At 52.6% G+C, this 19,998-nt stretch overlaps 3 protein-coding genes and 1 pseudogene across 3 annotated transcripts; all 4 read right to left on the bottom strand.

Annotated features, from left to right (window-relative positions):
• Window positions 1-3,641: 3,641 nt before the first annotated feature.
• Window positions 3,642-4,394, bottom strand: LOC128146179 (feather beta keratin-like; annotated as a pseudogene).
• Window positions 4,395-6,660: 2,266 nt separating this feature from the next.
• LOC128145969 (feather beta keratin-like) lies at window positions 6,661-7,353 on the bottom strand. The gene is made up of 2 exons (XM_052796851.1): window positions 7,293-7,353; window positions 6,661-6,965 (listed from the first exon to the last, which is right to left on the bottom strand). The coding sequence occupies exon 2, from the start codon at window positions 6,955-6,957 to the stop codon at window positions 6,661-6,663; it is 297 nt and encodes a 98-aa protein (XP_052652811.1). The 5' UTR covers window positions 6,958-6,965; window positions 7,293-7,353.
• Window positions 7,354-12,565: 5,212 nt separating this feature from the next.
• On the bottom strand, window positions 12,566-13,258 carry LOC128145968 (feather beta keratin-like). The gene is made up of 2 exons (XM_052796850.1): window positions 13,198-13,258; window positions 12,566-12,870 (listed from the first exon to the last, which is right to left on the bottom strand). Exon 2 carries the CDS (start codon window positions 12,860-12,862, stop codon window positions 12,566-12,568), a length of 297 nt encoding a protein of 98 aa, XP_052652810.1. The 5' UTR covers window positions 12,863-12,870; window positions 13,198-13,258.
• Window positions 13,259-18,470: 5,212 nt separating this feature from the next.
• Window positions 18,471-19,163, bottom strand: LOC128146207 (feather beta keratin). The gene is made up of 2 exons (XM_052797387.1): window positions 19,103-19,163; window positions 18,471-18,775 (listed from the first exon to the last, which is right to left on the bottom strand). The coding sequence occupies exon 2, from the start codon at window positions 18,765-18,767 to the stop codon at window positions 18,471-18,473; it is 297 nt and encodes a 98-aa protein (XP_052653347.1). The 5' UTR covers window positions 18,768-18,775; window positions 19,103-19,163.
• Between the last annotated feature and the right edge of the window lie 835 nt (window positions 19,164-19,998).

The following is a 19,998-nucleotide window of genomic DNA, read 5'->3' as shown; positions in this document are numbered from 1 at the left end:
ACATTTAAACCTGATTTATCAGTTCTTTTATGAAGGGAAGCTATAACTCCCTTCTGCACCATCTCAGACCACAGATATGAAGACCACTTCACAAGTCATCTTGAGGACACATATGAATTTTAAACTATTTTGAGATATTATCCTTGCACAAGATTAACTGTGGAGTCATTGGGGAAAAAAAACCACACAAGGGCCTGTTTGCCATTGTATTTTTTTCCTTGGTACAGACTGCAGTATAACAGTGATTACACCAAAGACTGATGGAAGCTCATTGCATAAGTGGAATATATAACAAAAATTTAATATATTTTTTAACTTTACTTTGCAATCTCTCCTGTATAAGCCCAGACATAGATTTATACCTTCTCAAAGTGAAGCCATTTGTATTTTAACAGACTCTATGGAAACCAACCCTGAACAATTCTTTAAAGAAAAAGATAAACCTTTTACAAAATTTTAAACTGCTTTTCATATTTCAGTAACATTATCTAAAGTGACCCACCTATGCTCTTAAATATTTCCCTTCCTCCTTCCTTCCTTTCCAGACCTAAACAATCCTACCAACCCATAAGCATGTAAAACATGTACATTTTTGAAATACAAATTCTTCTGTAGCATCAGGTGCTTACTGGCAACCTGGAGAATTAATTTTCCTGCAAAAATTGTAAGAATATCCACAGAATTTTTCAACACTTTTGCTTCCTTCTATTAATACAAGAGCTTCTATTTGGTATACTACCTCATATTTTTAAAAATTAACTCATCGGAGATCACTGCAGTATTTTCAAAAAGACTCCTGAACTGTCTCCTTACCATGGCTCAACTCCAGATTGGTCTGATTGGCTCAAAGAACTCATCCAAGAGGCTTGAAGCCCTCCTTGGAGATGGCCTCAGAGATTTTTTCAAAGATGGTGAACAAGTTAACTGGCAATTGTTCTTAAGTGGGTCAGACAGGGAATTGCACACAAAGAGTTTTAGTAAATATCTTGAATGTCATCCTAGTTTGTGCTCCCAAGACACCTGCAAGCTAATAAATTGCTGAGGAGCTGAAAAAAAAAGTCTTTATTAGACTGCACTTGGAGTAATTTCATATTGACACTAATAGAGTCAGTATAAAAGTACCAGAAATTAAAAGTACCAATAAATTGTGAAGGTGAAAGAATTTTTAATGGGTAGAATATGCTTCTCATGCAATGCCAGGCTGAACTTAGACTGGAAAACAAAAGCAAAACAATTTCATTATCAAGAAAAATTTTGACCTGCAAAAATATACGTGGGAACTAATTCATGCAAAAAAGGATGCCTCAATAGTCTCAAATTTGTAAACATCCATATGCATAGTTATTGTACCCATTTCTCCAGTCTTAACATACAAAGGGGACATGGATTTCAAACTGATGTTCACATTCTTCAGGAACTGTCTTTCTAATGACACATTTAATAAAGGTTTCAACACCCTGCACAAACACTCCAGGATGCCATGCTGTCTGAAGATGGCTAGTTCCAGGACACTGCTTTCTTTTTGCTTTTCAGTCAGCAAGCATAGACTTACAGTCTTATGGCAGAGGATAGTTTTCCAAGCTTTTTCATTCACAAGCACCACAAAGGTACCTTTTGGGACATGCTCATGTTGGACACAGGCCACTTAACCAGACATTTCATTCCCCTGAAATTCATTTCTGTACTCTTTATGCTACATGTCCATTTGCATCATAGAAAGACGCCTTACTGCCACCAAGAATGAAACCATTCTTTGATGTATATCAGAGTGCAATCAGTGATTCCTCACAGATCTGAGTGAATAACTAATTACTTCAGTCATACCAGTTCTGTCAACAGGGTACCATATGCTTGTGAATGCATTCCAGTCCCTTCAATTACTTGTTTGGAAAATACACTTGTGGAAACCAATTTTTAAGTAGAGATTCCACTCAGTTTAGTACCTATTGATTTACCATCTTTCATACACTGCTTTTGCTGCCTCAAGCCACAATCTGAAAGGCAATATATCCCATCTTATCTCTAGACTATTTTTTCCCCCCTAACTTGGTAACTTTGCAAGTAATTAATTCTTAAGTAAAGAAAACAAATATTCTAAGTGTAAAATATTTGGAAAAAATAAACCTACCTTTTTTCCCCTACTGTGTGGATATTTGGACTGGTTCCAGCACTGAACCTGAATGCTAGGTATCTTCCCTCTGGCTCCTCCACTATTTCTATCTCAGCACTATGATACTTCAATTTTCAAATAGATTTTAGTGGGCTCTAGAGAAGAAAACCCTGCACAAGGTATAAAGTCATCAGAAATTACACAGCTCTCATTCTTATTGCTTTCCTGTGCTACGTCCTGCCAGACCCCACATAGCTCCAGCCAGAAAGCAAAGGAGTCAATACAATTAAAAACTTGCATAAAGTTCTCAAAGTTTACGTACCTACAGACAAGGGTATTCTTTATTATTCTTCGATATCTTAGTTGCAACATGTGCTGAGTTTTAACATCTTTGAGAAAATTCCTAGATGGTGAGTAACAGGATTAAAACCAAACTGTTCTTAAGGGAAATACCTATGGTAATTTGTCTACTTCTTCAATCATGTAATTTTTCATCTATATTATCAGAGTTCTTGTGTGGATTAGGTAAGGAATAAGATTTAATGGATTTTGTTCAAGGTTTGAAAAAGGACATCAAAGCCCATCAGAAAATTTAATAATGATACCATCATATAAAGACTCTTATTACTCTGATGAGATTTGAACACTCACTTCACATTTGAAGTCTTGAGTCAAGATCACTCAAAGTGTGTCATGGTTAAAGCTTCAGAGTCTGGTATTATTCAGTCTAATGGAAAATAGAGACCCAAATACTGCTTCTGAAAATCTTATTCTGCACTTTCAAATTCTCAGAGTTTCAAAGAAGCAAAATAAGTGATAATATCAAAAAGCTCCCAACCTGAAATATCACAATTGTACTTTAACACACAGATGTGGAAAAAGTTTTGGAAACAAACTAACAAAAGAAATATATAAGTAAACCTGTTCAATGCATCACAAGAGTGTAAAAAACAAAAATTATTTTTATCAGGTTACTTGTGGTGACTACTCAATAAGCACCTTCCACTGAAAAGGTACTCTGCATAGATTTTTCCATATCCTAACACATCCTTCCCAAAGGGACAAAAAAGGGAGAAGAAAACCACAGTGAAACTCAAATTCAGATGCAAGCTCAGTTTAATGACCCAAAGTCAAGTACTATTCTGAAAACAAAGGGAATATATATATTGATATAACGGAACGAGGCCATTTAAAACTTTCCAACTGAAATACAGCAAGCATGACTCTGCTTTTCCTTAATTCCTGAATAAAACCCATCCACTGACCACTTAAAAGAACAGCATTATACCAAGTCAATAGCAAATTCAAAATCACGAACACAAGTCATCAAAAGCAGGAATTTCAGGAACAAGACTTATGTTGGCAACGTGTCCAGATAGCACAGGCTGGCACCTTGCTTCCCTCCCTCCCTCCTTTGCGGGAGGGCACGAGGGTGCTCAACCCATGCCTGGCCAGCAGCTCCATCCTCAGTCCGGCACCCGGCTTTGGGCTTCCTGGTTGATGCACCACTCACTGGACGTCCAGCCCGGCTTTAGCAGGGCAGGCACCTTCTGCCACAGTAGCGGCCACCAAGGCCGGAGAGGTTAAAGCCCCCGGCGTTGATGGGCACTCCCTCCTCACTCAGGATGCTGCCAACAGCAGCGGAGGTGGTGGATCCCACAGCGGTGTTCTGGGGGAAGGAGCTGAGGATGGGTCCGGGCAGGGTCACCACCACGGGAGAGGGCTGGATCACCACCCGGGAGTCCTGGCACTGCCTGACACAGGGCTCGTTGCAGCTGTTGGCAAGCGGGGTTGGGCCACAGGGACGGCACAGATCGTAGCAGGACATGGCTGCGGGATGGAGGTGCACCTGGGAGAGAGGGCAGGGAAAGCAGAGGCAGCATATGAGGCGCAGCCTGACAGCCTGCTCGGCAAGAGCAAAGGCACAGTCTGGGGAGCAGGGAGGAAAGGAGATTAAAGAGCCCTGGTCCCCAAGGGTCCCCTCCCTGCAAAGAAAGCCCAAGACCTTCTCCCACCTCCCCCCACTGGAGAACAAGAAGAACAGGGACACCAGGAGCAGATCGAGTAGCAAGGCTCTCAGCAAAAGCTGTGCTGAGGCAAAGACTCAGGTGAGGCCGGAAGACAAAGAGGAAAAGGAGAAAGACAAGAAAAAGGCAAAGGCGGTTGCAGCTCACCTTCTTCACCAAGGAGCAGAAGGCAAGAGAAGTGGATGAGGAAGCCTGCTGTTGGACTGGCTTTTATACTGGCCCAGGCTGCTCGGGGCCCAGAGGCGCTCTTTGCGCATGTAATGTGTTTACCAACAAGCTCATCTTGCGTGCAAAGCATCACAATTAAAGAATGGGGACACTGCTTGTGTTCCCTGCAACGCTGCCTTTTCATTTCCCTCTTCGTGACATGCCCGTTCAGCCACACAGGCTCCTTTCAAGTGACAGTATTAGAGGCCAAAACGTTTCCAGGGGAAATGACACGTCAGCACAGGCAGATGACCCAGGCAGTGATGAGGAGTGTCCCACCCCGCCAGGTGATGCTAGTCCCTTGCCCTCCAGGGCCTCACTTTAAAGTGTTTCCTGATGAATGGGGCAGGTCTCCTCCTAACCCTGAGGCTTCAGCCTGGACACCCACACGCAGGGGTCGGCACCATCAGTCGCTCGCTCTCTCATGCCGTGCTCACTCACGCTGTATTAGGCATCGCCTTTCTAGGCAGGGCACCCCTGCGCTTGGGTTTTCGGCTCTCTCTCTGAGATTGAGCTTTGATCTCGGCAGAAGTTTGCCTGCCTCTTTTGCCATCTTCTTTCTCTCCTTCACCCCTACCTGCCTTAAGCAGCAGACTGCCAGTGGTTCAGAATGAAGGCTATTCCCCTCCCAACACTCTTTGCTGGAGACCGCTGGCAAAGTTGGAGGCACCTCGGTGACCGAGGCACATGCTGGCCCATCGATACACGGTCCTTCTTCCTGCCACAACTTCTGTGTCTTTGCCGCAACTTCTACTTTGGCCATCCAGACCGCTGCCACACCAGGCATGACCAAATACGTGGCAGGATTTCCACAGGACACCCAACCCTGCTCAGCAGCAAGCAGGCTCCACGAGTCTTGGCAAGGACAGTCGGAGGAGCACGGCACAAGAGGTGCCTCCTACTCTCCAGAAGCACGACAAGAGCAGCAGGACCAAAGCATTGCCTGTGGAGGACAAGGGCATGGGAAGGAGGGACTGAGAACAGAGCTGGCGGGGTACCACTCCACAGCTTGAGGCCCGGTTGGAGGGACAAAAGGATCACTGCTTGGGACCTCTCCAGGCACAGCCTGCACAGCAGCTGAGTGGGGTTTCTGGAGGATTTGCAGCACATCTGCTCCAGACTCACGTCCCTTCAGGACACAGTGACACACACAGAAGGACTCCACAACACCTAATGCTTCTGACCACAACAAGACTGCTCCGCTGGGGGCAAAGATGCTTTTCCTGCTCCGTTCTTGAACTTTGCAGACTTTCCAGGACGCGTCAGCAATGCTACCCATCACTTTCAAATGAGGCTGGGCGATCCCTGTGTGTCCATTCCCCTCCCCTACCTATTTTACTCACCCATGATCAACGCATCCCCATTGTGCCAAAATCTAGCAGAGGGCTCACATCTCCCTTATACAGAGTTGCCCTTGCTGCCACCCGTCCCTTCAACTCCCTTGGGACTCCCTCCAGTTCCAGGGTTTGGAAGAAGTGCTTGGAGGACAGAAGGGCAAGGACACGTTGCAACTGGTAACATGCGATCGCAGCCTTGGGCAGGTGGTTGTTAGCCTGCACAGAAATGTCTTCCAGCAGGTCGATGGCTTGCCTCATCAACTGGAAGCCAGTATCCAACCTCGCTTGTTGATCACATGTCCCTTAGGGGAGCTCCTGGCCACCTTTTCCATACTCAGGCAATACCACACACCCCTCCACTGCCCCATGTCTCTTCCAATGACCATAGCCCATCAGGGTACTCAGCCCCTCCATGCACGAGAGAGGTGCAGCATTGGCCCTTACCCACCCACCCTTTTCCCCTCCACGGTATAACATTTCCCCTGGACGGCTCGGCTGGCCATCCCAGGAGGGAAGGGACATGAGGAGACTCAAGCTACAATGCAGCATAAACTTTAATGAGTCTAAAGAGTGAAACAAAGCTGTGCGTGCTGGAAGGGACCCGGTCCAGGCTGCTACAAGGGCAGCTGACAGTCAGGCACCCCTTCACAGCAATGGGACACACGTCTTCCTCCCACACACATGGGGAGAGGGTGATGAGCAGGGCCCCTCTCAACTTGCTTCAGGATGAACCCATGGCACAGGACAGCAGGAGACAACAGGGACTCATGATGCGGGGAAGAAAGCAGGCGAAGGAGAAGACAACAGCTGGCCGTCTTTCCAGACAGCACAGGCTGGCACCCTGCTTCCCTCCCTCCCTCCTTTGCGGGAGGGCACGAGGGTGCTCAACCCATGCCTGGCCAGCAGCTCCATCCTCAGTCCGGCACCCGGCTTTGGGCTTCCTGGTCGATGCACCACTCACTGGACGTCCAGCCCGGCTTTAGCAGGGCAGGCACCTTCTGCCACAGTAGCGGCCACCAAGGCCGGAGAGGTTAAAGCCCCCGGCGTTGATGGGCACTCCCTCCTCACTCAGGATGCTGCCAACAGCAGCGGAGGTGGTGGATCCCACAGCGGTGTTCTGGGGGAAGGAGCTGAGGATGGGTCCGGGCAGGGTCACCACCACGGGAGAGGGCTGGATCACCACCCGGGAGTCCTGGCACTGCCTGACACAGGGCTCGTTGCAGCTGTTGGCAAGCGGGGTTGGGCCACAGGGACGGCACAGATCGTAGCAGGACATGGCTGCGGGATGGAGGTGCACCTGGGAGAGTGGGCAGGGAAAGCAGAGGCAGCATGTGAGGCGCAGCCTGACAGCCTGCTCGGCAAGAGCAAAGGCACAGTCTGGGGAGCAGGGAGGAAGGGAGATTAAAGAGCCCTGGTCCCCAAGGGTCCCCTCCCTGCAAAGAAAGCCCAAGACCTTCTCCCACCTCCCATGCTGGCGGCAAGGAGCCAAGAGTCAGGAAAAAAGGCAGAGGAGCACAGCTTTCAGCGACATCTCTACCAAGGCCAGAAGACAAAGAAGAGAACTAGAGAAAGAAGAGAGTGAGGCAAAGGTGGTTGCAGCTCACCTTCTTCACCAAGGAGCGGAAGGCAAGAGAAGTGGATGAGGAAGCCTGCTGTTGGACTGGCTTTTATACTGGTCCAGGCTGCTCGGGGCCCAGAGGCACTCTTTGCGCATGTAATGTGTTTGCCAACAAGCTCATCTTGCATGCAAAGCATCACGATTAAAGAAATGGGGACACTGCTTGTGTTCCCTGCAACGCTGCCTTTTCATTTCCCTCTTCGTGACATGCCCATTCAGCCACACAGGCTCCTTTCAGGTGACAGTATTAGAGGCCAAAACGTTTCCAGGGGAAAGGACACAGAAGTGAAGGAAGAAGATGGAGGCAAAGGGAAGGAGATGGCCAGTCTTGTCAGGTGATGCCAGCCTCTCACCTTCCTGGGGCTTGTTCTGAGGTTTTGTCCTAACATATGGGGCCTCATTTCCTTCCAAACCTATCGTTAATGGCCAGACTTCCAACAAGGTTCCCATGTGAGGGCCAGCCACATCCTCAGCTTTCCCCATCGACCAGCTCAGGCTGTCTCAGGCCCCAGCTCTCCAAGCACGTCAGCTCTGCCCTTGGGCTTTAGCCCTTCTGTGCTATCGAGCACCGCTCTCTGGAGAAATAAGCCTGGCTGCTTTCCCTCTCGCCCCTAGCAGCAGCACCTAGAGGTCCCCAGTCACCAGCACAGGCATGTCTCAGAAAGAAGGACGTTGCTCTGCCGCAGCCAGGTATTGCTTCACCACTCCTGTTAAGCTGGGATGTCCCAGCTTAACAAAGGCACATGCTGGCGACCAAATGCATCAGCTTTCCTCCTCCCCATGGGCCATGCCTCAACTTCTGCTTTGGCTCTACATACCGACAGCACAGCCCACATGTTTCCAAACACTCCGCAAGATTTCCATGCAACACACAGCCATCCCCGGCAGCATGTGAGGGCTGGCAGTGCCAGCAAGGACAGCCTGGAGAGAGCAGCAGGTGTCAGGACCTCCCCAGAGAGGCATTCCAAGGGAAGGAGTCAATGCTCTGCACTGCATTTCCTGGGGCAGAAGAGGAGCTGAATGCCCCCAGGAGGAATGAAAGCCCTGCTTGGGGCACCACCTGCACTCCTCTGCCACCCCAGCCAGGTTCTCATTGCAAAGGGTGGACAAAACTCCTTCCCCAATTAGTGTGGGACTCCACCAGAGACAGGCAACTCTCTAATCACAGAGGCCCAGGCCAAATTCCTCATTTAAGATGATGAAGAGAGCTTAGAAGGTGCACTGTGTTAACCTGATGATGACATTAAAGTCCATCCAAACAGAAATGCTCTCAGGGCTCAGTGAGAGCCAGCTGCTCCCTGCAGGATGGGAGCCAGGAGATGAGCATGATTACAAGGCCAGGAGGGCAGCAGCCTCACTAGCAATGGCCCCATTGCACACTACCTGAGCAAGGAAAATGCAGAGACAGTAGACAGGTGCAGCCCAGAGTCCAACTCAACCATCCAGTCCATGGTGATGAAGCAAGACTGACATCAAGCCAGGCAGTCAGCCCACACACAGGTCAGCAGCAGGTCCAGTGATGGTAACCCAGGTCAACAGAGCCCACTGATTGCTGACCAGGGCCATAATGACCAGACAGACCCAAGCAGAGGCTGGGAATTCAGTGGGCAACTAAGGGCCCAGGCAGGAGGCATACACCCCTGCCACCAAGCTGAAGAAAGGGCCAAGGGCTGGCTCAGGACAGGGCTTAAATAGAGCCCTGGGTCACAGGGAAGGGGGAGGCATGAGAGACCCCAGGTGAGGCTCATCAGGGCCATTGGGCCCGTTGTTACTGCATTCAGGCCACTGGTATGCAAGAAGAGGAAATCTCCCGTGCACCTGGGACACAGGACACCAGCTCCATCTCTGTCAACAATGCGGGGGGAACAACTTGTTCCTTCAAGAAAGGAAGCTTCCATTCTTTTTAGAAGTGCAAAATCTGTCTTTTCTTCTAAGGCTCCTTTCAATCACATCCCTGCCCCAGAAAATACACAGGTAGAGTCTCCTACCAGACCTTGATACTCCCACAGTCCGCGCCTATGGTGAGGGTCTGCCCAAAGGCTCCAGTGCCCTGCTGCACCCTACCCTCTCTGATCACGTGCCGCAGATGCTCTCTACCCGCCCTGGTACAATGTTTTCACCCCACCGTGCTTCTGCTGTCAGCTCAGCATGGCTTATGGGTGTTGATGGAGAGTGCATTTCCTGAGGGCCTCCCTGCACAGCAGGGCACTGGGATTTTGCTAGCAGCAGCTGTCTTTCAGGGAAGACAGGGCTTTAGCTATGGGGAAAGGCACCGTGGGGGTTCCCACAGCATATGGGGCAGCACAAGAGATGCCCCTCACTCTACGTGAAGCAGGACTGGGAAGCACGGGGCAAAACATCACCTGTGGAGGACTAGAGGATGTGGAAGGAAGAGGTAGGCAGCTTGTGCTCTCCTGCATCCCCTGTGGCGTGAGCAAGCACCACATCTAGGTGGAGTAGGCCACACCAACCACATGCCAACTCCAGTCACAAGCGAGGAGGTCGCATCCCTCCCTCATGTCAGTGGTCTTGCAGTTCAGGGCAGAAAGGCAGGAAGACACAATGGCTGCATCCTGCAGGTTTCTTTCTTTCCTTCCCCCCGTGCGCAAGGGACTTGTTAAGTGCCCTCACTTCAGTGTCATGGGCCATGTCACAGGCCATGTAAACTCCCAAGCAGTGACTCTGCAGCACTGACAACATTGCTGAATATTTCAGAATGGGGCCTGGGGGCACAGAAGGGTAGTCTGGGGGCAGAAATGAAGGGATACAACTCCTTGCGCATCTGTCACACACCAAACACGTCCTGGAGCAATGGAAAGCATCGCAGGGGTTTGCTGAGAGACACAGCAAGACTCGGTGCGTAGGACTAAGGGCTGCGGGTGACTTTGGAAAGGCTTTGTCACATGTAAAAGGCAAGAGAAGTGGATGAGGAAGCCTGCTGTTGGACTGGCTTTTATACTGGCCCAGACTGCTCGGGGCCCAGAGGCGCTCTTTGCGCATGTAATGTGTTTACCAACAAGCTCATCTTGCGTGCAAAGCATCACAATTAAAGAATGGGGACACTGCTTGTGTTCCCTGCAACGCTGCCTTTTCATTTCCCTCTTCGTGACATGCCCGTTCAGCCACACAGGCTCCTTTCAAGTGACAGTATTAGAGGCCAAAACGTTTCCAGGGGAAATGACACGTCAGCACAGGCAGATGACCCAGGCAGTGATGAGGAGTGTCCCACCCCGCCAGGTGATGCTAGTCCCTTGCCCTCCAGGGCCTCACTTTAAAGTGTTTCCTGATGAATGGGGCAGGTCTCCTCCTAACCCTGAGGCTTCAGCCTGGACACCCACACGCAGGGGTCGGCACCATCAGTCGCTCGCTCTCTCATGCCGTGCTCACTCACGCTGTATTAGGCATCGCCTTTCTAGGCAGGGCACCCCTGCGCTTGGGTTTTCGGCTCTCTCTCTGAGATTGAGCTTTGATCTCGGCAGAAGTTTGCCTGCCTCTTTTGCCATCTTCTTTCTCTCCTTCACCCCTACCTGCCTTAAGCAGCAGACTGCCAGTGGTTCAGAATGAAGGCTATTCCCCTCCCAACACTCTTTGCTGGAGACCGCTGGCAAAGTTGGAGGCACCTCGGTGACCGAGGCACATGCTGGCCCATCGATACACGGTCCTTCTTCCTGCCACAACTTCTGTGTCTTTGCCGCAACTTCTACTTTGGCCATCCAGACCGCTGCCACACCAGGCATGACCAAATACGTGGCAGGATTTCCACAGGACACCCAACCCTGCTCAGCAGCAAGCAGGCTCCACGAGTCTTGGCAAGGACAGTCGGAGGAGCACGGCACAAGAGGTGCCTCCTACTCTCCAGAAGCACGACAAGAGCAGCAGGACCAAAGCATTGCCTGTGGAGGACAAGGGCATGGGAAGGAGGGACTGAGAACAGAGCTGGCGGGGTACCACTCCACAGCTTGAGGCCCGGTTGGAGGGACAAAAGGATCACTGCTTGGGACCTCTCCAGGCACAGCCTGCACAGCAGCTGAGTGGGGTTTCTGGAGGATTTGCAGCACATCTGCTCCAGACTCACGTCCCTTCAGGACACAGTGACACACACAGAAGGACTCCACAACACCTAATGCTTCTGACCACAACAAGACTGCTCCGCTGGGGGCAAAGATGCTTTTCCTGCTCCGTTCTTGAACTTTGCAGACTTTCCAGGACGCGTCAGCAATGCTACCCATCACTTTCAAATGAGGCTGGGCGATCCCTGTGTGTCCATTCCCCTCCCCTACCTATTTTACTCACCCATGATCAACGCATCCCCATTGTGCCAAAATCTAGCAGAGGGCTCACATCTCCCTTATACAGAGTTGCCCTTGCTGCCACCCGTCCCTTCAACTCCCTTGGGACTCCCTCCAGTTCCAGGGTTTGGAAGAAGTGCTTGGAGGACAGAAGGGCAAGGACACGTTGCAACTGGTAACATGCGATCGCAGCCTTGGGCAGGTGGTTGTTAGCCTGCACAGAAATGTCTTCCAGCAGGTCGATGGCTTGCCTCATCAACTGGAAGCCAGTATCCAACCTCGCTTGTTGATCACATGTCCCTTAGGGGAGCTCCTGGCCACCTTTTCCATACTCAGGCAATACCACACACCCCTCCACTGCCCCATGTCTCTTCCAATGACCATAGCCCATCAGGGTACTCAGCCCCTCCATGCACGAGAGAGGTGCAGCATTGGCCCTTACCCACCCACCCTTTTCCCCTCCACGGTATAACATTTCCCCTGGATGGCTCGGCTGGCCATCCCAGGAGGGAAGGGACATGAGGAGACTCAAGCTACAATGCAGCATAAACTTTAATGAGTCTAAAGAGTGAAACAAAGCTGTGCGTGCTGGAAGGGACCCGGTCCAGGCTGCTACAAGGGCAGCTGACAGTCAGGCACCCCTTCACAGCAATGGGACACACGTCTTCCTCCCACACACATGGGGAGAGGGTGATGAGCAGGGCCCCTCTCAACTTGCTTCAGGATGAACCCATGGCACAGGACAGCAGGAGACAACAGGGACTCATGATGCGGGGAAGAAAGCAGGCGAAGGAGAAGACAACAGCTGGCCGTCTTTCCAGACAGCACAGGCTGGCACCCTGCTTCCCTCCCTCCCTCCTTTGCGGGAGGGCACGAGGGTGCTCAACCCATGCCTGGCCAGCAGCTCCATCCTCAGTCCGGCACCCGGCTTTGGGCTTCCTGGTCGATGCACCACTCACTGGACGTCCAGCCCGGCTTTAGCAGGGCAGGCACCTTCTGCCACAGTAGCGGCCACCAAGGCCGGAGAGGTTAAAGCCCCCGGCGTTGATGGGCACTCCCTCCTCACTCAGGATGCTGCCAACAGCAGCGGAGGTGGTGGATCCCACAGCAGTGTTCTGGGGGAAGGAGCTGAGGATGGGTCCGGGCAGGGTCACCACCACGGGAGAGGGCTGGATCACCACCCGGGAGTCCTGGCACTGCCTGACACAGGGCTCGTTGCAGCTGTTGGCAAGCGGGGTTGGGCCACAGGGACGGCACAGATCGTAGCAGGACATGGCTGCGGGATGGAGGTGCACCTGGGAGAGTGGGCAGGGAAAGCAGAGGCAGCATGTGAGGCGCAGCCTGACAGCCTGCTCGGCAAGAGCAAAGGCACAGTCTGGGGAGCAGGGAGGAAAGGAGATTAAAGAGCCCTGGTCCCCAAGGGTCCCCTCCCTGCAAAGAAAGCCCAAGACCTTCTCCCACCTCCCATGCTGGCGGCAAGGAGCCAAGAGTCAGGAAAAAAGGCAGAGGAGCACAGCTTTCAGCAACATCTCTACCAAGGCCAGAAGACAAAGAAGAGAACTAGAGAAAGAAGAGAGTGAGGCAAAGGTGGTTGCAGCTCACCTTCTTCACCAAGGAGCAGAAGGCAAGAGAAGTGGATGAGGAAGCCTGCTGTTGGACTGGCTTTTATACTGGTCCAGGCTGCTCGGGGCCCAGAGGCACTCTTTGCGCATGTAATGTGTTTGCCAACAAGCTCATCTTGCATGCAAAGCATCACGATTAAAGAAATGGGGACACTGCTTGTGTTCCCTGCAACGCTGCCTTTTCATTTCCCTCTTCGTGACATGCCCATTCAGCCACACAGGCTCCTTTCAGGTGACAGTATTAGAGGCCAAAACGTTTCCAGGGGAAAGGACACAGAAGTGAAGGAAGAAGATGGAGGCAAAGGGAAGGAGATGGCCAGTCTTGTCAGGTGATGCCAGCCTCTCACCTTCCTGGGGCTTGTTCTGAGGTTTTGTCCTAACATATGGGGCCTCATTTCCTTCCAAACCTATCGTTAATGGCCAGACTTCCAACAAGGTTCCCATGTGAGGGCCAGCCACATCCTCAGCTTTCCCCATCGACCAGCTCAGGCTGTCTCAGGCCCCAGCTCTCCAAGCACGTCAGCTCTGCCCTTGGGCTTTAGCCCTTCTGTGCTATCGAGCACCGCTCTCTGGAGAAATAAGCCTGGCTGCTTTCCCTCTCGCCCCTAGCAGCAGCACCTAGAGGTCCCCAGTCACCAGCACAGGCATGTCTCAGAAAGAAGGACGTTGCTCTGCCGCAGCCAGGTATTGCTTCACCACTCCTGTTAAGCTGGGATGTCCCAGCTTAACAAAGGCACATGCTGGCGACCAAATGCATCAGCTTTCCTCCTCCCCATGGGCCATGCCTCAACTTCTGCTTTGGCTCTACATACCGACAGCACAGCCCACATGTTTCCAAACACTCCGCAAGATTTCCATGCAACACACAGCCATCCCCGGCAGCATGTGAGGGCTGGCAGTGCCAGCAAGGACAGCCTGGAGAGAGCAGCAGGTGTCAGGACCTCCCCAGAGAGGCATTCCAAGGGAAGGAGTCAATGCTCTGCACTGCATTTCCTGGGGCAGAAGAGGAGCTGAATGCCCCCAGGAGGAATGAAAGCCCTGCTTGGGGCACCACCTGCACTCCTCTGCCACCCCAGCCAGGTTCTCATTGCAAAGGGTGGACAAAACTCCTTCCCCAATTAGTGTGGGACTCCACCAGAGACAGGCAACTCTCTAATCACAGAGGCCCAGGCCAAATTCCTCATTTAAGATGATGAAGAGAGCTTAGAAGGTGCACTGTGTTAACCTGATGATGACATTAAAGTCCATCCAAACAGAAATGCTCTCAGGGCTCAGTGAGAGCCAGCTGCTCCCTGCAGGATGGGAGCCAGGAGATGAGCATGATTACAAGGCCAGGAGGGCAGCAGCCTCACTAGCAATGGCCCCATTGCACACTACCTGAGCAAGGAAAATGCAGAGACAGTAGACAGGTGCAGCCCAGAGTCCAACTCAACCATCCAGTCCATGGTGATGAAGCAAGACTGACATCAAGCCAGGCAGTCAGCCCACACACAGGTCAGCAGCAGGTCCAGTGATGGTAACCCAGGTCAACAGAGCCCACTGATTGCTGACCAGGGCCATAATGACCAGACAGACCCAAGCAGAGGCTGGGAATTCAGTGGGCAACTAAGGGCCCAGGCAGGAGGCATACACCCCTGCCACCAAGCTGAAGAAAGGGCCAAGGGCTGGCTCAGGACAGGGCTTAAATAGAGCCCTGGGTCACAGGGAAGGGGGAGGCATGAGAGACCCCAGGTGAGGCTCATCAGGGCCATTGGGCCCGTTGTTACTGCATTCAGGCCACTGGTATGCAAGAAGAGGAAATCTCCCGTGCACCTGGGACACAGGACACCAGCTCCATCTCTGTCAACAATGCGGGGGGAACAACTTGTTCCTTCAAGAAAGGAAGCTTCCATTCTTTTTAGAAGTGCAAAATCTGTCTTTTCTTCTAAGGCTCCTTTCAATCACATCCCTGCCCCAGAAAATACACAGGTAGAGTCTCCTACCAGACCTTGATACTCCCACAGTCCGCGCCTATGGTGAGGGTCTGCCCAAAGGCTCCAGTGCCCTGCTGCACCCTACCCTCTCTGATCACGTGCCGCAGATGCTCTCTACCCGCCCTGGTACAATGTTTTCACCCCACCGTGCTTCTGCTGTCAGCTCAGCATGGCTTATGGGTGTTGATGGAGAGTGCATTTCCTGAGGGCCTCCCTGCACAGCAGGGCACTGGGATTTTGCTAGCAGCAGCTGTCTTTCAGGGAAGACAGGGCTTTAGCTATGGGGAAAGGCACCGTGGGGGTTCCCACAGCATATGGGGCAGCACAAGAGATGCCCCTCACTCTACGTGAAGCAGGACTGGGAAGCACGGGGCAAAACATCACCTGTGGAGGACTAGAGGATGTGGAAGGAAGAGGTAGGCAGCTTGTGCTCTCCTGCATCCCCTGTGGCGTGAGCAAGCACCACATCTAGGTGGAGTAGGCCACACCAACCACATGCCAACTCCAGTCACAAGCGAGGAGGTCGCATCCCTCCCTCATGTCAGTGGTCTTGCAGTTCAGGGCAGAAAGGCAGGAAGACACAATGGCTGCATCCTGCAGGTTTCTTTCTTTCCTTCCCCCCGTGCGCAAGGGACTTGTTAAGTGCCCTCACTTCAGTGTCATGGGCCATGTCACAGGCCATGTAAACTCCCAAGCAGTGACTCTGCAGCACTGACAACATTGCTGAATATTTCAGAATGGGGCCTGGGGGCACAGAAGGGTAGTCTGGGGGCAGAAATGAAGGGATACAACTCCTTGCGCATCTGTCACACACCAAACACGTCCTGGAGCAATGGAAAGCATCGCAGGGGTTTGCTGAGAGACACAGCAAGACTCGGTGCGTAGGACTAAGGGCTGCGGGTGATTTTAGAAAGGCTTTGTCACATATAAAAGGCAAGAGAAGTGGATGAGGAAGCCTGCTGTTGGACTGGCTTTTATACTGGCCCAGACTGCTCGGGGCCCAGAGGCGCTCTTTGCGCATGTAATGTGTTTACCAACAAGCTCATCTTGCGTGCAAAGCATCACAATTAAAGAATGGGGACACTGCTTGTGTTCCCTGCAACGCTGCCTTTTCATTTCCCTCTTCGTGACATGCCCGTTCAGCCACACAGGCTCCTTTCAAGTGACAGTATTAGAGGCCAAAACGTTTCCAGGGGAAATGACACGTCAGCACAGGCAGATGACCCAGGCAGTGATGAGGAGTGTCCCACCCCGCCAGGTGATGCTAGTCCCTTGCCCTCCAGGGCCTCACTTTAAAGTGTTTCCTGATGAATGGGGCAGGTCTCCTCCTAACCCTGAGGCTTCAGCCTGGACACCCACACGCAGGGGTCGGCACCATCAGTCGCTCGCTCTCTCATGCCGTGCTCACTCACGCTGTATTAGGCATCGCCTTTCTAGGCAGGGCACCCCTGCGCTTGGGTTTTCGGCGCTCTCTCTGAGATTGAGCTTTGATCTCGGCAGAAGTTTGCCTGCCTCTTTTGCCATCTTCTTTCTCTCCTTCACCCCTACCTGCCTTAAGCAGCAGACTGCCAGTGGTTCAGAATGAAGGCTATTCCCCTCCCAACACTCTTTGCTGGAGACCGCTGGCAAAGTTGGAGGCACCTCGGTGACCGAGGCACATGCTGGCCCATCGATACACGGTCCTTCTTCCTGCCACAACTTCTGTGTCTTTGCCGCAACTTCTACTTTGGCCATCCAGACCGCTGCCACACCAGGCATGACCAAATACGTGGCAGGATTTCCACAGGACACCCAACCCTGCTCAGCAGCAAGCAGGCTCCACGAGTCTTGGCAAGGACAGTCGGAGGAGCACGGCACAAGAGGTGCCTCCTACTCTCCAGAAGCACGACAAGAGCAGCAGGACCAAAGCATTGCCTGTGGAGGACAAGGGCATGGGAAGGAGGGACTGAGAACAGAGCTGGCGGGGTACCACTCCACAGCTTGAGGCCCGGTTGGAGGGACAAAAGGATCACTGCTTGGGACCTCTCCAGGCACAGCCTGCACAGCAGCTGAGTGGGGTTTCTGGAGGATTTGCAGCACATCTGCTCCAGACTCACGTCCCTTCAGGACACAGTGACACACACAGAAGGACTCCACAACACCTAATGCTTCTGACCACAACAAGACTGCTCCGCTGGGGGCAAAGATGCTTTTCCTGCTCCGTTCTTGAACTTTGCAGACTTTCCAGGACGCGTCAGCAATGCTACCCATCACTTTCAAATGAGGCTGGGCGATCCCTGTGTGTCCATTCCCCTCCCCTACCTATTTTACTCACCCATGATCAACGCATCCCCATTGTGCCAAAATCTAGCAGAGGGCTCACATCTCCCTTATACAGAGTTGCCCTTGCTGCCACCCGTCCCTTCAACTCCCTTGGGACTCCCTCCAGTTCCAGGGTTTGGAAGAAGTGCTTGGAGGACAGAAGGGCAAGGACACGTTGCAACTGGTAACATGCGATCGCAGCCTTGGGCAGGTGGTTGTTAGCCTGCACAGAAATGTCTTCCAGCAGGTCGATGGCTTGCCTCATCAACTGGAAGCCAGTATCCAACCTCGCTTGTTGATCACATGTCCCTTAGGGGAGCTCCTGGCCACCTTTTCCATACTCAGGCAATACCACACACCCCTCCACTGCCCCATGTCTCTTCCAATGACCATAGCCCATCAGGGTACTCAGCCCCTCCATGCACGAGAGAGGTGCAGCATTGGCCCTTACCCACCCACCCTTTTCCCCTCCACGGTATAACATTTCCCCTGGATGGCTCGGCTGGCCATCCCAGGAGGGAAGGGACATGAGGAGACTCAAGCTACAATGCAGCATAAACTTTAATGAGTCTAAAGAGTGAAACAAAGCTGTGCGTGCTGGAAGGGACCCGGTCCAGGCTGCTACAAGGGCAGCTGACAGTCAGGCACCCCTTCACAGCAATGGGACACACGTCTTCCTCCCACACACATGGGGAGAGGGTGATGAGCAGGGCCCCTCTCAACTTGCTTCAGGATGAACCCATGGCACAGGACAGCAGGAGACAACAGGGACTCATGATGCGGGGAAGAAAGCAGGCGAAGGAGAAGACAACAGCTGGCCGTCTTTCCAGACAGCACAGGCTGGCACCCTGCTTCCCTCCCTCCCTCCTTTGCGGGAGGGCACGAGGGTGCTCAACCCATGCCTGGCCAGCAGCTCCATCCTCAGTCCGGCACCCGGCTTTGGGCTTCCTGGTCGATGCACCACTCACTGGACGTCCAGCCCGGCTTTAGCAGGGCAGGCACCTTCTGCCACAGTAGCGGCCACCAAGGCCGGAGAGGTTAAAGCCCCCGGAGTTGATGGGCACTCCCTCCTCACTCAGGATGCTGCCAACAGCAGCGGAGGTGGTGGATCCCACAGCGGTGTTCTGGGGGAAGGAGCTGAGGATGGGTCCGGGCAGGGTCACCACCACGGGAGAGGGCTGGATCACCACCCGGGAGTCCTGGCACTGCCTGACACAGGGCTCGTTGCAGCTGTTGGCAAGCGGGGTTGGGCCACAGGGACGGCACAGATCGTAGCAGGACATGGCTGCGGGATGGAGGTGCACCTGGGAGAGTGGGCAGGGAAAGCAGAGGCAGCATGTGAGGCGCAGCCTGACAGCCTGCTCGGCAAGAGCAAAGGCACAGTCTGGGGAGCAGGGAGGAAGGGAGATTAAAGAGCCCTGGTCCCCAAGGGTCCCCTCCCTGCAAAGAAAGCCCAAGACCTTCTCCCACCTCCCATGCTGGCGGCAAGGAGCCAAGAGTCAGGAAAAAAGGCAGAGGAGCACAGCTTTCAGCGACATCTCTACCAAGGCCAGAAGACAAAGAAGAGAACTAGAGAAAGAAGAGAGTGAGGCAAAGGCAGTTGCAGCTCACCTTCTTCACCAAGGAGCAGAAGGCAAGAGAAGTGGATGAGGAAGCCTGCTGTTGGACTGGCTTTTATACTGGTCCAGGCTGCTCGGGGCCCAGAGGCACTCTTTGCGCATGTAATGTGTTTGCCAACAAGCTCATCTTGCATGCAAAGCATCACGATTAAAGAAATGGGGACACTGCTTGTGTTCCCTGCAACGCTGCCTTTTCATTTCCCTCTTCGTGACATGCCCATTCAGCCACACAGGCTCCTTTCAGGTGACAGTATTAGAGGCCAAAACGTTTCCAGGGGAAAGGACACAGAAGTGAAGGAAGAAGATGGAGGCAAAGGGAAGGAGATGGCCAGTCTTGTCAGGTGATGCCAGCCTCTCACCTTCCTGGGGCTTGTTCTGAGGTTTTGTCCTAACATATGGGGCCTCATTTCCTTCCAAACCTATCGTTAATGGCCAGACTTCCAACAAGGTTCCCATGTGAGGGCCAGCCACATCCTCAGCTTTCCCCATCGACCAGCTCAGGCTGTCTCAGGCCCCAGCTCTCCAAGCACGTCAGCTCTGCCCTTGGGCTTTAGCCCTTCTGTGCTATCGAGCACCGCTCTCTGGAGAAATAAGCCTGGCTGCTTTCCCTCTCGCCCCTAGCAGCAGCACCTAGAGGTCCCCAGTCACCAGCACAGGCATGTCTCAGAAAGAAGGACGTTGCTCTGCCGCAGCCAGGTATTGCTTCACCACTCCTGTTAAGCTGGGATGTCCCAGCTTAACAAAGGCACATGCTGGCGACCAAATGCATCAGCTTTCCTCCTCCCCATGGGCCATGCCTCAACTTCTGCTTTGGCTCTACATACCGACAGCACAGCCCACATGTTTCCAAACACTCCGCAAGATTTCCATGCAACACACAGCCATCCCCGGCAGC

This window comes from Harpia harpyja, chromosome 9 (genome assembly GCF_026419915.1).
Source record: "Harpia harpyja isolate bHarHar1 chromosome 9, bHarHar1 primary haplotype, whole genome shotgun sequence".
Classification (NCBI taxonomy): Eukaryota; Metazoa; Chordata; class Aves; order Accipitriformes; family Accipitridae; genus Harpia; species Harpia harpyja.
Note: the sequence above shows the minus strand (reverse complement) of the source record. Positions and strands in the feature narration are given on the sequence as shown.